Genomic DNA, 18,921 nt, shown 5'->3' with positions numbered 1-18,921 from the left:
TGGCTTTTGAGCCCACTCCCTATGGTGGGATACCTTGCTCAGCCTAGATACAGTGGGGAGGGGCTTGTTCCTGTCTCAGTGTGGTTTGCCAGACTTTGTTGACTTCCCCCAAAGGCTTTCCCCCCTCTGGGGAGTGGGATGGGGGGAGGGAAGGTGGGAGGTGAGAGAAGGGGAGAGGGAACTGGGGTTGGTATATTAAGTGAAAAAAAGTTTAAATAAAAAAGAAGAGATGATTGTGACATAAACTCTTAACAGCATTAACATCATATTTCACAGAATTACACAGCTTGTCCTGAAAGTCACACTGGAAGGGGAAGAGACCCCCTACAAGCCAACAAACAAAGAGCAGAAACAATCTCCTAACATGAGGAGTCACTGTAAAGTTGGAGTAACTGTGACAAGGGTACTGAAATGGGGAACAGAGAGATGAGCAGGAAACTCAGCAAAGTGGTTCATTCATGTAGCAGATAGGACAGGGTGACCTCTTCAAGAACAAGTACTGTACTGACACAAATATCCACCAGACAGAATGACATTAGGTATCTCTAAATGCCCCTCACAAATACCAATTCCATGTAGACTGATGATCAAGTTAGGAAGAAAATTTTAGACCTGGGAGGAAAATGCAGACTAGCTTTATGATTTTACTGTTAAAAAGATACAGTAACCTGGGTGGTAGCAGCACATGCCTTTAATCCCATAAATCAGAAGGCAGAGGTAGGTGGATCTCTGTGAGTTTGAGGCCAGCCTAGTCTACAGAGTGAGTTCCAGGACAGCCAGAGCCACACAGAGAAGCCCTGTCTCACAAAACCAACCAAACAAAAAAGGTGTAATAGGCATGAATCCTAGGAAAAATGTTACTAAGCTTGATTTTGATAAAATATAAAACTAGAAAAAAATAAACATTAATCCAATACTTTTGTTTGTTTGTTTTGTTTTTGGCCATGGACTAGGAAGAGGAGGATATTTTCATAGCTTGAGATTTTATTTAGAAAAGTCTATACACAGAAATTAGTGGCAAGAAAGCAATAGAACCACTATGGCAATCCTGAAGAAGACAATGCAACTGAAAAGGGCTAAAAAGCCATACAAGAAAGAGGAAACAAAAAGGAAAAAGGATGCTTGATTGTATTAGTATTTAAAGATAGGGAAGGGGGGATGACATACAGCGTTAGACCTAATCAGTGGGAAAAACTCAATGGTACTTCTGCAGCCTGTGTTCATGGAATACCGATGAAGAGAAAGTCCCAAGCATTGTGGAAGTATTCTTCTTCTACTACTACTACTACTATTTTATTTTTGAGTGTACGATGGGGCACACCACAGCATGGGCATAGAGTTTAGAGGCCAACTTTATCGAATTCTTCCCTTTGACTGTGGTTTCTGGGGATCGAACTCATGACATTGAACTTGTGTTAACAATTACTTGACTTTCCAACCTTCCTCACCAGCCCTAAGAGTATTACTAATTTTTATAACCATTTTGAAGAGCAGGTTGGCAAATTTCCAGTTAATTTAAAAATAAGTATTCTGACAATTTCCACCCAGAAAACACAACTCTTGTCGTGTCCTAGAGAAATACCAGCAGATGTGCACAATGAAATTAAAGCAGGAATGTTCACCAAGGACTTTTATGCTGTAATAGAAAAGAGTTATAGGCAAATTGAATGTTTCATCAACATTCCCAGTTTATGATATAATATACAATAGACTTCCCTGCAGTTAAAATTAATGATCTAGAGCTAAACATATCAACAGGAATAAATCTCAAAAACATTACGTTAAGAGATAAAAACAAATGGCAAAAGGACGTATAGTGCACCTCTCCAGTTTTACCCAGTTGAAACTATAGAAAACAGAATGTACACATGTATGGAGTTGTGATATTGAAAGTCCAGGAGCATAAAGTTTAATTTAGGAAGGTGATTTTCTCTAGGTAATGGGGCAAAATAAAACCTGGGAAGAATGGTCAGGGACTGTGTCAGTAATGATTTGTGGTTATGATGGTGACGACTGTTTGAAGGAGCTGTGGTGGTGGTGGTGGTTTTAATTAAGTAAACCTCACAAATGCTTTCTTTACTAAAACTCTCTTTCCGTGTACTTTTCATCACTTCAGACTTTAAAATGTCCCCTGAAAAACGTCTCTAACTCAGGATTCAAATTGGGCCAAATGATTTTTTATTCAGGAACTTTCCTAGCTTGCTTCAACACTGGCAAAGGAATTGCAAAACTTCACTCACCGATTCCTTTGATGGCTTTCCGGATAGCTTCTGCATCTACCGCTGGGCTAAAGCCCGGATAATTTCTTATGGTTCCTCGAGGTCCAACCTACAGGGGAAGTTCCACTAGTCAAAACCACACTATTATTTCTATTACATTTAAATATACTCGACTAAATGTTTATCTCACGAGGGCATCATTGAAATTATCTACAAGTGTTTATATTTTTGAAAATTCCACTGCCCCCAGAAGCTCAGTGTGTGACTAATTAATTGCTCATTGTCAATAGGAAACCCAGAGCCAAACACAGCCCACAGGCAGCATGCTCTATCAAAGGTATTGTTGTGGCACAGTTAGGGGAAGATTTTAGCCGTTCTGTATTTGCATGTTCAAATACACGGAGAAATTGCTTTTTAAGATGTTAGTGGCACCCAGCAGAACACTTCCGGGTCCTCTGGAAGAGCAGCAAGTGCTCTTAACTGCTGAGACATCTCTCCAGTCCTACTGTGCATCTGTGGCATCTGGCTTTTGGTGTTGCCAGCACAGTGCAAGAGACTCCTTGCACCTTGACACACAGGCAACATGGCTTCTACTACCTGTAGCAAGAGCACCCCCTAGAGTCCGTTTTCTTGTGTGTAACAAGCTGCATGCTTGACACCTTGCTTTTCTAGGGCAATGAGCTGTTTCAACACCAGTGACCCTGAAGAGTACAGGCATTAAGGTACCTGTATGCAAACAACAGGAGCACCTGTTTTCTTCACCTACTGCGTTTCCCAATGAGAATTCTCACTAAGCGTCTCATCACATCTCACAGAAGCAGTTGTGGTTGGGAGCTTCTGGGATGGTTTAATTAATGTTGACCACTGTCCTTGGGGAACACCACTCTAAGGAATTAATAAAATGCTATTGTCAGCTCTTATGCTCTGCTTAACAGATGGGCAAGTGTGGACCACGGACTTTGTTTTTCCTGAGAGCTCCACTGGCATCATGGAGCCTCAAGAATAGCATAGAATTTTTTTTTAAAAAACCACATTACTAATTTTAAGCACATAAATTAGAAACAGGACAGTAAAATGGGAAAGAACATACTGTTAAAAGAACAGAATATTTTAGAAATGCTGAAAAAACTAGATGTTAGCCAAAGGGTGTTGAGAAAATTCAGTTAACATGTCCTTATACAGTATATCTGACCTTTTAAATAAAAATCTGTGCTAATAATAGTATCATTTAACATTTTCTTTTTAAACAGAGCTTTCTACCCTCTTACTGAATGGTGCTGACTGTGTTGTTGTGAACTAATATGATCACATTTATGCTCTTGTAAAGTGTCTAATATTTTCATGAAAGGACATTATCTTGTCACATTACAGTGGATGGAAAATTAATGTAGTGGCACAGCAAAAGTGAGAGCCTGCTGACTCAATAGATCAGATGGGGCAGTCTGTTTCAACGTCGTCAAGCCCTGTTGCAAGTCCCCCAATAAAAACATTTCAAACTAACCGGGTTAGAATGCGCGAGATCTAAAGACAACAACAGCGACCTCATCAGTCACTTTAGCGTAATCCTCAGAGAATTTTCTTTCTTCGATCTTTAATAAGCTTTATAAACTGGCAGAGCCAATTGGCTTCATTTCATCACTGTCCACTTCTTACCGAGAGCTCTTGTGTTTCTTTAGCCAACCGCATCTGTTGTTTGATGTTCTGGAAGGACCGCTTAGGTGCCTGATGCTAGGCACCTTACGTATGCTAACCGCGGTACAAGGCAGCCCTTACATACACTAACTGTGGTACAAGGCAGCCCGGTGCTAAGGATGATCATCTCTGCATAGATGGCAGCAGGTCTTAAGGAGACTGCAGAATTTGCTACCACCCACTCAGCTAGTTAAGCCTCAGATCTGAGTTTGCCCGCAGTTTTTTCCTTTCTAAATCGTGCTCTGCATTTCTTGAAATGTGTCTCTGCATCTCCTGAGGTGGCATTTTAAAATGCATAGGACCATGCACCAGACCTACTTTAGATATACTGAATTTTATTTTGGGGAACCAGGTGCTAGGTTCTGCATGCTTACGTAGTTCTTTCTATTTGTGTGATCCTATGAGTATAAGAAGGCGATATTATGGCTGATGCTGAATGTTCATATATTACAAAGATTCAGGGTTTACACCCTAGCTGTGACCTCTGAACTGCCCTCCACAAAATTGGATGAGGATAAAATTCTTAACACATCATGCAACCCTCTAGTGAGAGATGTGGATGAATAACTTACATAATAAAAGGATTCCTCTCATTCTCCCTCCCCAACACGCACATCTGTCAACTTGAAAGAAAGCTTGGAAAGCTTATTTTTGTTTAGCTGTTTATTTTGCTTTGCAGGAATCAAACCCCAGGGCCTCATACATGACAACTAGTGCATTACCATTGAGCCAAAGCCTGAGCCCAGAACATGGGAGTTCTGAAGAGAATTCCAGTGAAATAATGACAAGTATTTTAGTTACTTAAATGAGCAATAGTGTAGGATTAACTTGGTAAGACTTGGTTTTCCAGGCCACCCAGCAATATTTACATGATTTATTAAAAACTCACTGCAAAATAACCAGACTCATATTTTTATTAATACATGCTAGATAATGAACAAAAGAACTTACAAACATGTTAAATTTCTTCAGTGATCTAAATGAGGTAGGTTTGATGATTTCCATTTTAAAAAACAGGGAGTTGGAGGGATAGCTCAGGGGGTAAGAGCTCTTGCTCATCCAGAGGACCCAAGTTCATTTCCCAGCACAGGTGGTTCCCAAACATCTGTAAGTCTAGTTCCAGGGGGATACAATACCACCTACTGCATTCATATTCACATCCCCCACATGCACACGCACACACACACAAACCCCTATACATAATTACAAACAGCAGTACATGGAAATGCCCAATCTCAGAGGGACTGTTTGTTCAACAGAACTTTGTTGATAAGTAAGGTGCCTATTTTAAAGCCACCTCCAAGTATCCTGTGTTCTACAGCATTTTGCCCAAGCTGAGGGTTAGGGAACACTATCTCAGTGATTTTCAAAATGGGTTCCTGGGTCAACTCCATGGTAATCTCCTGGAATTCAGACATGGAGATTCTCAATTGAGAGCCCACTCTCAGAGTAAGATTCTGCATCTGGCTTAACAACTCCTTGGTGATTGTAATGGACAATCAAGTGGCATAACCAACATTTTGTTTCATTCTCAGTTGCCTGGAAAAATAGAATGAAGTCGGCAAGCAAGTCTTGGGTCCCAGGTGGGTGTAGATGTTGAGAGATTTAATAGTGACGTGTTGTTTTAGGAATGTTGGTGTTTACAGTCAAAGCTATTTAGATTGCTTGTTTCATTGAAGCTCTTAGTGTCTTGCTGGGCAAATCATTAATTGGTTCTTAGCTGAGGTCATTTTCCTAGTATCTAACAGTCAGTGCTAAAGTGGAACATCCCATGAGAACTCAGCAAGAGCCATTTTTCAAAATCATGCTTGATCAGAATTCCATCTACTTTCCTATGCACGCTTAGCTTCTTCCCTTTTCTCGGACATGACCTTTAGACACTCTCAAAAGGAAAATGATGCTGAAACCCATTGAGAAATAAAGTAACAAAAAGAATAAAGTAAGAAAGTAATAGGAATTCTTTATAAAAAGGAAGGACAGTTAGCTGCTGTGTGCCTGGAACTGTGCTAGCCCCCCACAAAAAACATAAAGCAGACACTGAAATCCTAAGCCTGGGTGATGACAGAGATGCTTAAGAGGCTTGCCCAAGTTCACACACCCAGAGACTAGTCCATCCCATTATTCTTTTCTTCAAGTTACTAGTCTAGACTAACACCTCCTGTCATTCTACCTGATGCCAGTAGAATTCTCCTTGCTTATCTAAAACGATCCCTTGGCAAGCCACAGAGCATGGTGCCCTGAAGCCAGACATGGCCAAACTGGCCTCAGGGCGTTGTCTGCTGTTACCTTGGCAGGCCAATCTGTCCTTGTCTCACTAAACATGGCTTCACCTGTTTCTTCACAGAATGGTTACCAGGCTTGCAATAAATTGAACCTTTGTATTCAAGGGATGAATAAAAGAGAAACACAGGGTGCCAACTCTGTTGATACCAAGTTATAAAGAGCCCGATGCTCCAGAGGAAAGACGGCAGCAGCTTCAAGCACATTCTAAAGTGAGGCACAGCCACATCACACATCATTTCATAAAGTCCCATAAAAGCCAGGTCCAAAAATTAAGCCTCAGAGGAAACCCTAGGAAGCAAGGGCTCTCAGAGAGCCAGGGAGAAATGATCACTCTCTGTGTACAATGTCAAGATGCTGTGCTAGGTCATGAAGCATTGTGACACTGGGGAAATGGAGCCGACTGCAAAAATAGAGCAGCTCAAACCTGTAAAGTGCAAGGCTTTCTGTTCAATTCTTCCCATTAGAAAGGGTCTTCAAAAACCAAAGGAAGTATCCTAGAAGAGGCCCTGAAATAAAATAGAGTCTCACGAGGCAGGCAGTGTGACCCGGACTGCATTGTCCCTATGCCAAAGACCTAACCAGCAGCCCAATGAATATAACCACGACTGGATGCAAGGTCACCCCCCAATGTCAATGGTTGAGATAAAGTGCTTAGGCATAGGCCTCTGATGCAATGTGACTAGTGTTTTGTAAGAAGATATTTCTGCAAAGACCAAGGTAATTTGAGGGAAACGTGGTATGACAATGAAGGTATCAACCAAGGAACAACCAAAGTTTGCCAATATGAAAGACCAGACACATGCCTCCTCCACAGAGGAAGGATGGAGGAACCGAGGACAAAAAGAAAGGTATACAACTGAGCTCTCAGCACAGCTTCTCAGCAGCCCCCCAAAAAGGATATTGATGTCAGAGACAAAAGGTGTCCTGCCTTGCGCTCTCCGCTGGAGAACAAAGATTAACCATTCAACTAGTTCAAGACCCTTATCAGCCTGGAGCTGGATCTGGGGAATTTAAGCAGTCTAGCATCACTAAGTAGACTTTGTCTATAGTCATCTGCCTCCCTGCCCCAAATTGTTATCTGCAGAGACCCAAGTCCTTTTTTCCCCTGTCTTGTCACTTTTCTCAAAACGTACTCATCACTGAAGATGCTAGATGAGATAAAATTCAGAGGCTTCTCTGAGAGTCACTTACTGATGCTCTAGATGTCTCCTTGAATGCATGACATATGCATGCTCGTCAACTTCCGTTTAGTTTCATATTGTTAGTCTGGCTTTCAAACAGGTGGCAGCTCCCACCATTAATTTGTGAGGACATTGTCACTTCTCTACAGCTGCAAACTGCAGGAAGCATGAGAGGCAAGGTCAGAATCCCCTGCAAGTTTCAGAAGGAAGGTGGCCATGATGACATCCTGATTTTGGACTTGTCCCTTCCTGAATTCTTGCAATTTGTCCTCTGACTTTTATACATGCCCTGATAGACAGACAGACAGACAGACACAGAGAGACAGAAATAGAAGCAAAATGACACACACACAATGTAATAAAACATTTTTTTTGTCTTTCTTAGGTCTCACTTTTTTTTTTTGAGAATTATCAGATGATACTCCCAGATGGTTCAGAGTTCCTTGCCAAAATTCTACAAAGGCAGACTTTATCTTTTTTTAACCCTGTTTGAAGAGGTTGTCACTACTACTTGAACGTGTTTCCAAGGTTCAGGTGAGGCACTCCGTCATCATGCAGAGAGATGAACATGAAAGGAGCCCAGATGCGACAACAGGTAGGGGCAGACGAGAGCCTTCTGCCCTCTTCTACCTCACGTGAGACCCAGGCATTAATCTTACATATCACAGCATGTGTGCAATAACACATGATGTACTAACACATATATTAATACTTACATGGGACTTCAACACTTTCCCCCGATTCTGCATCTAAGCAATAGGCTTTCAAGAGCATGAAATCACACCTTCGTGTGTCGATGTTCCTGGATTCTAATTGAATCTAATTCTTTCCCCTTTGCCTCTCATTTACCAGGTTTATTCACTGTCGTCCTCATCTGTCAAACAGTATCAACCAAGTCCTCAGCAAAGAAGGGAAAGGTCAGACGGGGAAGGGCAGCCACCGTCTAACTGTCCCCAGGAGCACATGGTCACAGGTGAGTTTGGCTTATCTGAAGATCGATGCTTGTAGCATTCCTCAACATTTTCACCACTGCAGATCCCCTCTACACACACACACACACACACACACACACACACACACACCTTTCCTTATGGTCTTGGAGAGCAAGGCCTTGTGCATAACAGGCAAGTACTCTATCTTTGAGCTACATACATCTCTGTCACCAAAGGTATGGTCTTCATTTACTGGAATCCCATGTTCAGAATGTTTCATTTCACCAGTCTTCATTGTATCCATCTAGTTCCCATTTTCCTAGTGATTAAAGATATAATTTATAATCAAAGCTTCTAATTGGCATTAAGATGGTGCCATTCATGTCAGTGTCACTATAATTTCATTAAGAAAGGAAGGCAGGTGCGGTTTTGCAAACTCAGAGCAGCAACATGAGTTGCACAGTGGTTTAAGGAGGATACATTTGGCTTTGTCCTGGTTCTCGGCAAATAGTTTGAAAACCCCTGGAATTTCCTGAGTGTCAGGAATGCCTTTGTTCTATGACTGGAGTAACTCATCACCAGTCCTTTGACAGTTTCAGGATGGGAGCTGGTCGCCAGAAAGACTACGAAATTCAGAGGGCTGGGGTTGGAGTCAGCACCATCTCTTGGGAAAGAAAGGAGTCCAGATATTGAACTCAATGATATAATAACAAGGTAATAATTTAATCCGTCGTGCCCAGTTCAAACTCTGACCACTGAGGCTCAGGGGAGCTTCCCTGTTGGTGGAGACTCTAACATGCAGGCAGGGCAGTATGCTCTGCTCCCATGGGGGAGGGGCATAGAGCTACATAGACACAGACATACATATTATGACTTTTTTAAATTACTGTGATTTATTTTATGTGCTTGGGTGTTTCATCTGCATATGTGTCTACGTATCATGTGTATGTCTACAGAGGCCAGAAAAATTCACAAGAGACAGTTATGATCCACCACCACGCGTAGGTACTGGGAATTGAACCCAGGTCCTCTAGAGGAGCAGCCAGTGCACTTGGCCACTGAGCCACCTCCCCAGGCCCTGTCAGTGTGTCTAAATAGGAAGTTACAACCCGGAGAACTGGAGAGATGGCTCCATGACTCCTAACACCATATCAGGAAGTTCACAACCTCCTGAAACCCCAGCTCCTCTGCTCAAACACCTCTGGCCTCCCAAGGCGCCTGCACACATGTGCATACACACAGAGACACATGCACATACACACAAATAAAAACAAAAGAAGTATTTTTTAAAACGTTTTGTTATCAGCAATTCTACTTGCGAGGCAACACACAGCAAGGAACTCTGAGGTCCAGGAGTGCAAACAGATATCAGGCCCTTAGACAGGGGACAGAATAAACAAAGACTTAAAACTCCAGAACAAAAGACATAATGAGGCAACAGAGATTATTTATCCAAAACAGTGGCAGAATTTCAACACCGTCAGCTAGAAAATGGAGAATCCAGCCATCCTTTCTCAGAGGAACGTACTGAAAAGCGCCCAAGAATTCTTCCTTGACCTTATTCTGCCAGAGGCCATGAGGGCAGGACCCAGAGACACAAGCTGAGGAGTTCATCCATAGACCTCAGGTGAGGCCAGCTTCCTGACTGTGCCACAGCAAAGAACTTTGGGATGAGCGGGCAGGAAGCCTGACTCAACCATGGGCATTAGGGAGAAAGAGGTGTGTTGGAGAAGGGTAGTATGTATTCAAGTGTGGGAGTAGCCTTTTACATAGACAGTCCTTATAGCTCAAGAGTTGTTCATTCTGTCCTCTTTTGTAAGTGAGCTATTCAATAGGATTCCAGATAATGAGGCAGAGCCATGGGCCACACAGGCTGTATAAGTAAGATAAGACTTTTTACTGGAACCAAGTCCACAGTCTTGTTTTTGAGATTCCCAGAAAATTGGGAGTTCTCACTAGGAAAAGAGAAAGATTCAAATGTCATACACTTAGTTCTTAAGCATAGCAGACTCATATTTTAATATTTTTACTTGAAAGAGCTCTATTTAAAAATGTGTTTCTACAGAGGCAATCTTCACAGCCAATGTTGTGCTAGAATTTGTGACTTTGGTCTGGTGAAGACTCCAACCAGGCTCCAGGATGGGAGGCTCCCTGCCTTTCTCATACTCTCCAAGTTTCTCTTTTAATCCTGAGTTAGTTACAATAAACTAACCACACACTGGTGACCTCAAACTGACCTACCGATGTACAGGAATGGGTGGACCGGATCATGGATTTGTACTTGGGTGTGTATTTGCTTTTGTGGAAAAGAAAAACACCGAGAATGAACTCAGCTGCAGCCTTGAATACAAATTCCATAAATAACAAAGTTCTTAAGTTGTGTTTCATGTAATGCACCTGGAATCCTCTTGAGAGCAGCTTGGAATCAACTTTGTAACAATGGATTTGTGCAGAAGTAGGTTGTCCAGTGAATGACCTTTTGATGTCATAAGTTAAGAATCCCCAAGCCTCCAGTGCAGCACAGGACCTTCCCCTAGAGAACCGTGACTCAGGAAGTAGTGTGATGCCCGTTTCTGCTTGTGTCATACAACCCCAAGAGCACCATCCAACTAAGAGCAGATGCCTCCCTCTCCCTTCCTGCGAGGTTCCCTGCTACAGCCAAGTGGAGGCAACTCCCAAAGTCCTCATCAGTCAACCACGCAACAAAGATTACTTTTTGCTTGCAACAACCCAGTACCACAGTGCTGGTCCGTGTGTGACTAGGGCAGCAAATCTGTGTCATAACAGAACTTTCTGGTAAGAATACAAACCCAGAGGGCTGGGAGGAAGCCTAGTCAGTGAAGTGCTTGCTCTGTGAGCACAAGGGATTAGGTTCCAATCCTCAGCACAGGTGTGCAGGCCATGAGGAGCAGGATGTGTCTGCGATCCCAGTGCTATGAGTCAGAGACAGGGGTCCTTACTGTATATTTAAAAGGCAGGGAAATTGCAGACACAACAGACAATAACAGGTAACAGACTTTATTATAGAGGTAGAAGAGCATGTGGGGGGGGGGGAGGTACGTGCATGTGAGTACATGTACTCTCTCACATGCACAGAGAGAGGTGGGGGGGTGGAGGGCTGGAGGCTTTAAGTGGTTTTGGTGGCCAGGGAAGAGATCCTTTCCTTAGTTTTGGGTTGGTCAGGTAAAGATAGGAGGCTGATAGGCCCACCGTTTCAGGTAAACACGGTCATGACTCGGGATCTGCCTTGAACCTTATTTGGCCATCTGGGATCAAGTGAGCCAGAGGGGAACCCTGCTAGCTGTAAAAAGCATGCCAGGCCTTTGTCTCAAGTCAGGAGCATGAGACATAAGCCAGACATCTGCCGTCTTTATTGCTAGCCTCCTGGCCCTCTCACTCCCCCTACTCCCGCCCCACTGTGGGACTTTCCTCTTCCCGGACACCAGTTCCTGGAAGGTTTTCCCCTGCGCCTGCTAGTCTCACTTCTCCCACGATAGCCCCATAGCCCTGGCCGTGACAACGTCTGCTCTCTGCTCTGGCTGTTCCCAGATGCATCTGGCTGTTCTCTCTCTCTCGCCTGCAATCAAAACCTTCCTCCTAATCATGAAGCGGCCACTTCCAAGGTTTCTTTACTGCACCCTGGATTACAGCCCTCACACATATGCTCGCATGTTCACAAGCACTTACACACATGTGCATATGTGTGAACACATGTATAAGAATATTAAGCCCGTAAATATGAATTTGCGGAAATAGTGAGTATATTCATATTGTTCTGAAGCAATTCCAGACCCGTATCATTTCGCAGAACACAAATTCCATACTGACCTAACAACAATGTCCTCATGCTCTCCTGTGCTCCTGGAAACCACAGCTCTCTGTGTATTTCTTTAGATACCTTACGTAAGAGGAATTATGCAATGTTTATCTTCTCGTGACTGTCTCATTTTTACTAGCTGAGCATGCTCAAGCTTCACCCATTTTTAAGATCCCTTCCATTTTAAGGATGATGCTCTATACTGTACATACAGTACACATTGTGTTGCTTTTACTTTTTAGCTATTGAAAAACTTGCTGCCATGAGAATCATATTGCAGATAGAACTATGGGATAATTAAAAAGATTTGACAGGTGTGTGTGTGTGTGTGTGTGTGTGTGTGTGTGTGTGTGTGTGTGTGTTTGGTGGGCATGGCATTAAGTACCCCAAGCTGTCTTGAATTTTCTAAGTAGCAGAGAATGACCTTGAACTCCTGACCCACCTCCCAAATGCTAGGATTACAGGTTTTGTGTGGCCACACGCAGCAAACATTCCGAATTTAATTATGCAGTCCCGAGGATGGAACCTAGAGCCTTAGCACTGTACCATGGAGGAACATATCCAGCTATATGGTTTACGTTCTCAGTTTATAGTCATTTGTATGACTGACTACAACAGTCTCCCTGCATACTCCATGTCTAACGCCAACCAGCGAATCCCATGTCAGTTTTCTAGTGGACCAGGGCTAGCACTTTGAGAAGCCTCTTTTTGCTGGACTTTGACTCTGTTAGAGACACTTAAAGTCGGAAGGGCTGGCGTTCAGATATGGAAAGAGACAATGTTAGCTTCTTGACCGATGCATAGCACACTCCCTGCCCCCTGCACTGGCCCTCTCAAGGGCGTGCCACACCTCTGCATGCTTTTCTTTCTGCTTCTCAACTCATAAAAATGTGTGGCCATGGCTTCAAGGGAGACACAGTGGAAAGAGCCAGCTGCCCCAGATGCCACCTAGGGAGTTGTCAGCAGCACTGCAGATCTCTTTCGCGCCCTTTCTCTCGTGCAGAGCCTCTCTCTGTATATACTATTCCTGTCACCTGAGTTTTTCATTGAGTAACACACTTTGGTACAGTTTCTAATGTCATTCCATAGAGGCAAATATTTTCCCCACATTCTTTTTGATGATTACATTAAAATGGCTGCAAATAAAAAATGAGCAGTTTTAGCTATTAGATGTTCATTTACATTGTCTGAATATTTTCAATAATATATGCAAACATGCTGTTGCCCACATTTTCCAACCTTATTCACATTTATGATACACAATGAGAAGCAGAACTACTGAGGTAAAGGACACAAACATTTAACGTGGACAGATGTTGACCCAAATACTATGCAAAAGTATAACATCGTGTCCTAAGAACAGAACAGTTTGAGAGTTTCTGTTGAGTGCACAACTTTGTCTTGCTATTCTTTTCCAGTTACCTAGTTCTTAGGAAGAAAACAGTTCCTTATTGTGCTAGGTGGTTTTTTGTTATTGTTGTTGTTCTGAGAGGTGTGTCTACATGTGGCCTGGACACTTATAACTTTTTTCGTGTGCTACTTTGTAATATACAATTTCCTACTGAGCTCATTTCTACAAATGGCTGTATTCAAGTCATTTGTATGTTATTGAAATAAATCTCTTGTCTGATGTTCCACAAATGTCTCTCCCTGGAGGTTTTCTTCTGGATCTACTTACTATGTTGCTGCCACATTACAAATTTATACATAAACAGATAAACTTTTTTTAGGTTTTTGCATTATAGGCTTATGGTTGCAATTCCCCATACCATATTAATTCTAAAAGATTCACTTGAATTTTATTTCCTTTGTTTATATATGTGTGCGAATGTATTTATTTATGTAGTGTGTATGTGTGTGTGTGTGTGTGTGTAGGTGTGAGTACATGCTCAATGCTGTGTACATGTGTGTGCAGGTACATGCGGAGGAAGGACACAGAACATCTGGTGTCATTCCTCAGGAGCCGCTCGCCTTATTTTTTTGACACAGGATCTCTCACAGGACCTGGGGCTTGCCAGCACAAACACTTTACTAACCAGCCCCTCATTTCTATATTTCATACATCTAAAGTTTATTTTAACATAAGGAGGGAGATGGAGATAGAGTCACTTTCCCCCCAATGAGCTAGAAGTCTCTCTAATTTTACTAACGGAAGAAACTATCTTTCCTTGTCTGATAGTAAATGTCATCTTTATTGTTATACATGTTGAGTTATACACTAAAGTTATTCTTTGTTAAGACCTCTTTGCCAAGTATGGAGCCCAATAATACCTTTAAAAACTGTTTACCTGTGTGTGGGGGGTAAGTTAGTGGTGGGGGTAGTTGTATGTACATAAGAACAGGTGTCCTTAGAGGCTGGGGTGTTGGATCCCATGAGGCCGAAGCTGTGGGCGACTGTAACCAGCCTGGTGTGGGTTTTGGGAACCAAAGTGCAGTCGTCATCATGCAAGGGCACTATTGAACCACGCAAGTGCACCATTGAACCACGCAAGGGCACTATTGAACCACGACTCCAGCCCTCTAGGACATTTCCACCACTAGTCCTTTTTAGATAGATTCTCCCTACACAGCTCAGTCTATCCTCAAACTTGACCTCTCCCTGACTTAACTTTCTGAGTTCTAGAATTACAGACATATGCCACCATACTGGCTTATAATATATTCTTTTATAATTTATTATTTTTAGATAGTCTCTAACGTTTGTCATATATATGACGAGAGAGAGAGAGAGAGAGAGAGAGAGAGAGAGAGAGAGAGAGAGAGAGAGAGAGAGAGAGAGAGAGTTAATCAACTTTCACTTTTTTTTCCTGGTAGTTTGATTTTCTGTGACTCGCATAAGCTACCATGTTGTGGAGGCTCAGCTCTTTTACTCACCCAGATAGATGTCATGATGGTCCACCTTTTTCTCAAGATGAAATCACAGTAACCTATAAAAGAAAGTACCGAACCAAATGAGCTGTGTTGTGACTCAGAACACAACATTTTCAGTCCAACTCCTAATGTTTAATCCAGAAAGCGGATATCGGCAGTCAATAGAAACTTCTTTGGAAGAGGGTGTGAATCTGACCTCGGGGAAACCCATTCCCTGGGCAAGCTTTTACTAGGCACTTCCCAAATTCAGAATATTAGCAGAGTCCTTCAGGTTTGCCCACCGGTCCTCAGTATACCAATGAGAAAGAGACAACAACAGTGAACATTAGAGAAAGGAGATGTACTCAGAGTGGCCTGTTGGGAAAAAAAATCCCATGTTTGCCTTCAGGGTATTGACACGGGGGCGGGGCAGGGCAGGAAGCATGCTCAGTTAAACAGTACAGCCCGATTAAGGTAGGGGCCTGTCTTTACTGTCTTGGCTCCAGTTTGTCCTGTAAGTTGTCAAAACTTTGTTAAATCTCTTCCTGGGAGACAAGTTGTCTGGCTTCCCTTTCCTTCCCCCAGCATGAGACTTCGGGGTAAATGTTAAGTCTTTGAAGACCACCATTTCAATAGTGTGGTACTCAGAGGGAGGGCCTTGGGTGTCTTCCCTTACCATCCCTTCCCTTGGTCTTGCAACATCTAAGGGGGTTGTGTTGGACCTGGACCTTTGAGGACGCCAAGACAAGAAAAATTCAGCTCTCCATGTCTTATAGGAGTACTTTCTGGAAAGTCTATTTTTACTTGTTTAAATTTAGTAGTTGGGCAGTGTCCATGTCTGCCTATGAGAGGCTGAGGCAGAAGGGTCACCTGGTCACCTGGTCCACACAAGGACATCACATATCAAAATGACAACAACAAAGCCAGAAGAACTGTGTCTCACACTGATCTGTTTTAACCTGGACAAGTTGACATCGTAGTGGGGTAGGGGACATAAACAGAAACCCAAGAAATCGTTCCTCAACTTCCTAAGATAATCCCAGCTGGCTTTGGGCTGATTCCTTGTCTGTAGATTTTTCAAGGTCCAAGCCGCAGCCTGCTATAAATATCCATCTCTACTCTTTGAGAAAGCCAGGCTAGTCCCAAGTAGGTACAGACATGAAAAAGGCCACTCCCTTGGGCCCAGGCACACATAGTAGACATTGCTCAGGCTTGCTGGCCTGACTCCAGGGTTGACTTAGAAATACAAGCTGCCCCCACCCTTCCTGGTAACAAAGTATTCTAAAAATTCAGTGGCAGCTCAAGGACAAAGTTCAACAGGAAATCACATCAATAGTCCCTGGAAATATTTAGCCTTTGATGTTGCCCATTCTTTGTACCTTACACAGTCAGCTCTCTGGTTAGAGTCTAACCCTTTGTCTCTCTCCATAGAGTAGACAGTGGGCATGATATGAAATTGCTTCTTGGTGTCACACAGAACAGGAGTTTCCATTTTGGTCCTGAATGTAGCAGTGTTCAGAGAAGGGAAGTTTCATGGACAATTGGATCGGGATTGGTCACTCTAACTCAGCAGTAGTTCAACCCACTGATGGCTTCATAATTCAATGGGTGTTCTGGAAGTGATGGAAACTTAAGGGGTTAGACTCCCTCAAGGGAGTAGGTCCATGACAGCATGCCTTACAGTCCTCTGTTGTCCCCTGGTGCCACACTCTCCTACTGTTTCTTGATTGCCATGAGGTGGGCCTCCTCTGCCCCTGCTACCAGTATGTCCTGTCTCATCTAGGATGCTTAGTAATGGAGTCAGTTGAGCAGAACTGAACTAAAACCATGAGCTAAAAGACACCTTTCCTCCCACTAAATTGTTTCTCTCTCGGGTGTTTGTCACACTGACAAAAGGCTAACACATCTCTTAATGTGAAACAGTAGTTGGAGTTAGGATTTCCTCACGTGTAAACAGAGAGAAGGCTGTTTGTTGCTAGAGCTAAAAAAGGATCCGTTACAATGTCAGCCAGCATCTTGTGTTTTACAATGTCAGCCAGCATCTTGTGTTTTTGCTACGTTCCAGGTAACAGGAAACATATTAGAACGTGAGTGCCACAAAGGGGGAATTTGGGCAATGTTCAGCCACTGGTGCATATGGGGACAAAAACTCATTCAAGTCTTTATTTAAACATAAGCCTCGGCATAACCCAGTGGGCTAGGGAGGCATCATTAATAGTAGCATCTCCACTTTGCCTAGGAAAACACTGGCTATGACAAGGAGCTATGACAAAATTCCCACCACACAGCTATGGGTTGATCCTACTGAACCAGGGCACCCAGATTCCAAAAATGAACTGTTAATACCAGTGCCCTGCAGTCCCTGACCCAACAGATGTGATGTTTATTGATCCAATATCATCTGGAAATTACTAAGAAGTATTACTGAGCCACCTTTGAAGCTTTTTAAAAAGTAAAGGATTACTCCACAGTCGAGGCCAAATGACCTAAAATAGAACTTTAAACACATCCTTCCTGAAAGCGTTACAGAGGCTACATAATTTCCTTGTACTTCTCTCGATCTGTCTACAGATTTCTCAACACAAACCGCTCTGGGAACAGGGTTCTAACTTGCTTTATAGTTTAAAATTACCTTTCTGGACAGTCTGAAATCTTCCACCTGCAGAAAAGCCAGTAACAATTCTTCACAGAATAACCTTTTAGTTTATTTTTTTATAATGTTTATGAAGAGTAGAAACTGAAGAAACCTTTCCCTTGAACACATCTCCCAGGGAAGAATTTTGCCGCTTGCCCAACTTCTTATCAGCAGAGGGGCTCCAGGGACCCAGAACTTCTATATATGGTCATTTACAATTGCATACCTGGATCCCTCACCTGCTGACTCAAGCGACCTGGTGGTGATTCATGTCTAGGGAAAGACTGCTGTTGCAATCACAGAAAACTGTCTTTTCAGGGAAAACCGAATTTCCCCAACTCTCGGTGTCCAATACCCTAATTCACCTTTCTCCTAGCTCCAAAAAATAAAAATAATATAAACTTCACAAGTAAGGGGGGAAATGAGCTCATAGGATGGGCGGGGATAAAATTCTCAACCCACAACTCTGAGCAGAGGCACCGAGGCCTGTCCCTTCCCCACCTTCTTTTAAAGGTTCCCAAGCCCGGACTAGGGGCCCTGGCGACATGTCTGGATCCCCTGGATGGGGGCTTGGGCCGCCAAGACCCGGAGTCTGGCAACTTCCCCTATCACCACCCTTTCGCTCCCGGGTTCAGTCTCCTCCATTCAGACAGAAGGGAAGTGGACCTGGGGGAGGGACAGGGAGGGGACAGAGCGGGGACCTAGCTGCGCTCGCGGACATCCCGGACAAGGCGGGGATCCGCTGTCCGTGGGCGCAGCAGGGCGAGGGTGGGAAACTTACCCTTAGGCGCAGTGGCCGCGAACCCGAGAGAGAAGCTGAGGGAAGGTGTGCGCTCCGCTGTGGCTCCCGGGCTGGTCTGGATGGTGACCGAGACAGTGACCGCGCCCTTCCGCAGCCCCTCCTCCTGCCTCCACTCACCGACCGCCCAGGCCTGGCCAGCGAGAGGCCCGGGAAGCTGCGCTCCAGTCTTGACCCACCACGCCCCCCTCATCCCCGCCCCCCCCCATCCAAACTCCTTTCTCCGCTTTTTTTTTATTTCTTATTTTTCTATCTCTTCAGCGTTTGGCTCGTTTTCTAGACATCTTAGATTCAGAGTACCTCACAGGTACTTACCAAGTAACACTTAACTTATTCTACCTAGAGGGCAGCGTGCCAGGCAGCGTTCTAAACCCTGCATAATAGCCATGCTACAAGGCAGATGCCTGCCGTTATTACACTCTAATCCCCGTTTTACAAGAAAGGAGGCACTGAGGCAAGGGAGGTCACGTCACACAGAAAGAATAGCAGAGCTAGATGTTGAGTGCCTGAGTC

General features: G+C 43.6%; 1 protein-coding gene across 1 annotated transcript in view; it reads right to left on the bottom strand.

Moving 5' to 3' along the window:
• Positions 1-18,561, bottom strand: part of Anxa3 (annexin A3) — a 54,648-nt gene extending 36,087 nt beyond the window's left edge. Inside the window, exons 1-3 of the mRNA XM_005068132.4 lie at positions 18,391-18,561; positions 14,999-15,051; positions 2,241-2,328 (exon numbers count right to left, since the gene is read on the bottom strand). Coding sequence (XP_005068189.1) covers positions 2,241-2,328; positions 14,999-15,013 — 103 coding nt within the window. The 5' untranslated portion in view covers positions 15,014-15,051; positions 18,391-18,561. The remainder of the gene's footprint in view (positions 1-2,240; positions 2,329-14,998; positions 15,052-18,390) is intronic.
• Between the last annotated feature and the right edge of the window lie 360 nt (positions 18,562-18,921).

The sequence above is a fragment of the Mesocricetus auratus genome, unplaced genomic scaffold (genome assembly GCF_017639785.1).
Source record: "Mesocricetus auratus isolate SY011 unplaced genomic scaffold, BCM_Maur_2.0 Super-Scaffold_100006, whole genome shotgun sequence".
In the NCBI taxonomy this organism is placed as follows: Eukaryota; Metazoa; Chordata; class Mammalia; order Rodentia; family Cricetidae; genus Mesocricetus; species Mesocricetus auratus.
The sequence above is the reverse complement of the archived record's forward strand: the minus strand, read 5'-3'. Positions and strand labels throughout refer to the sequence as shown.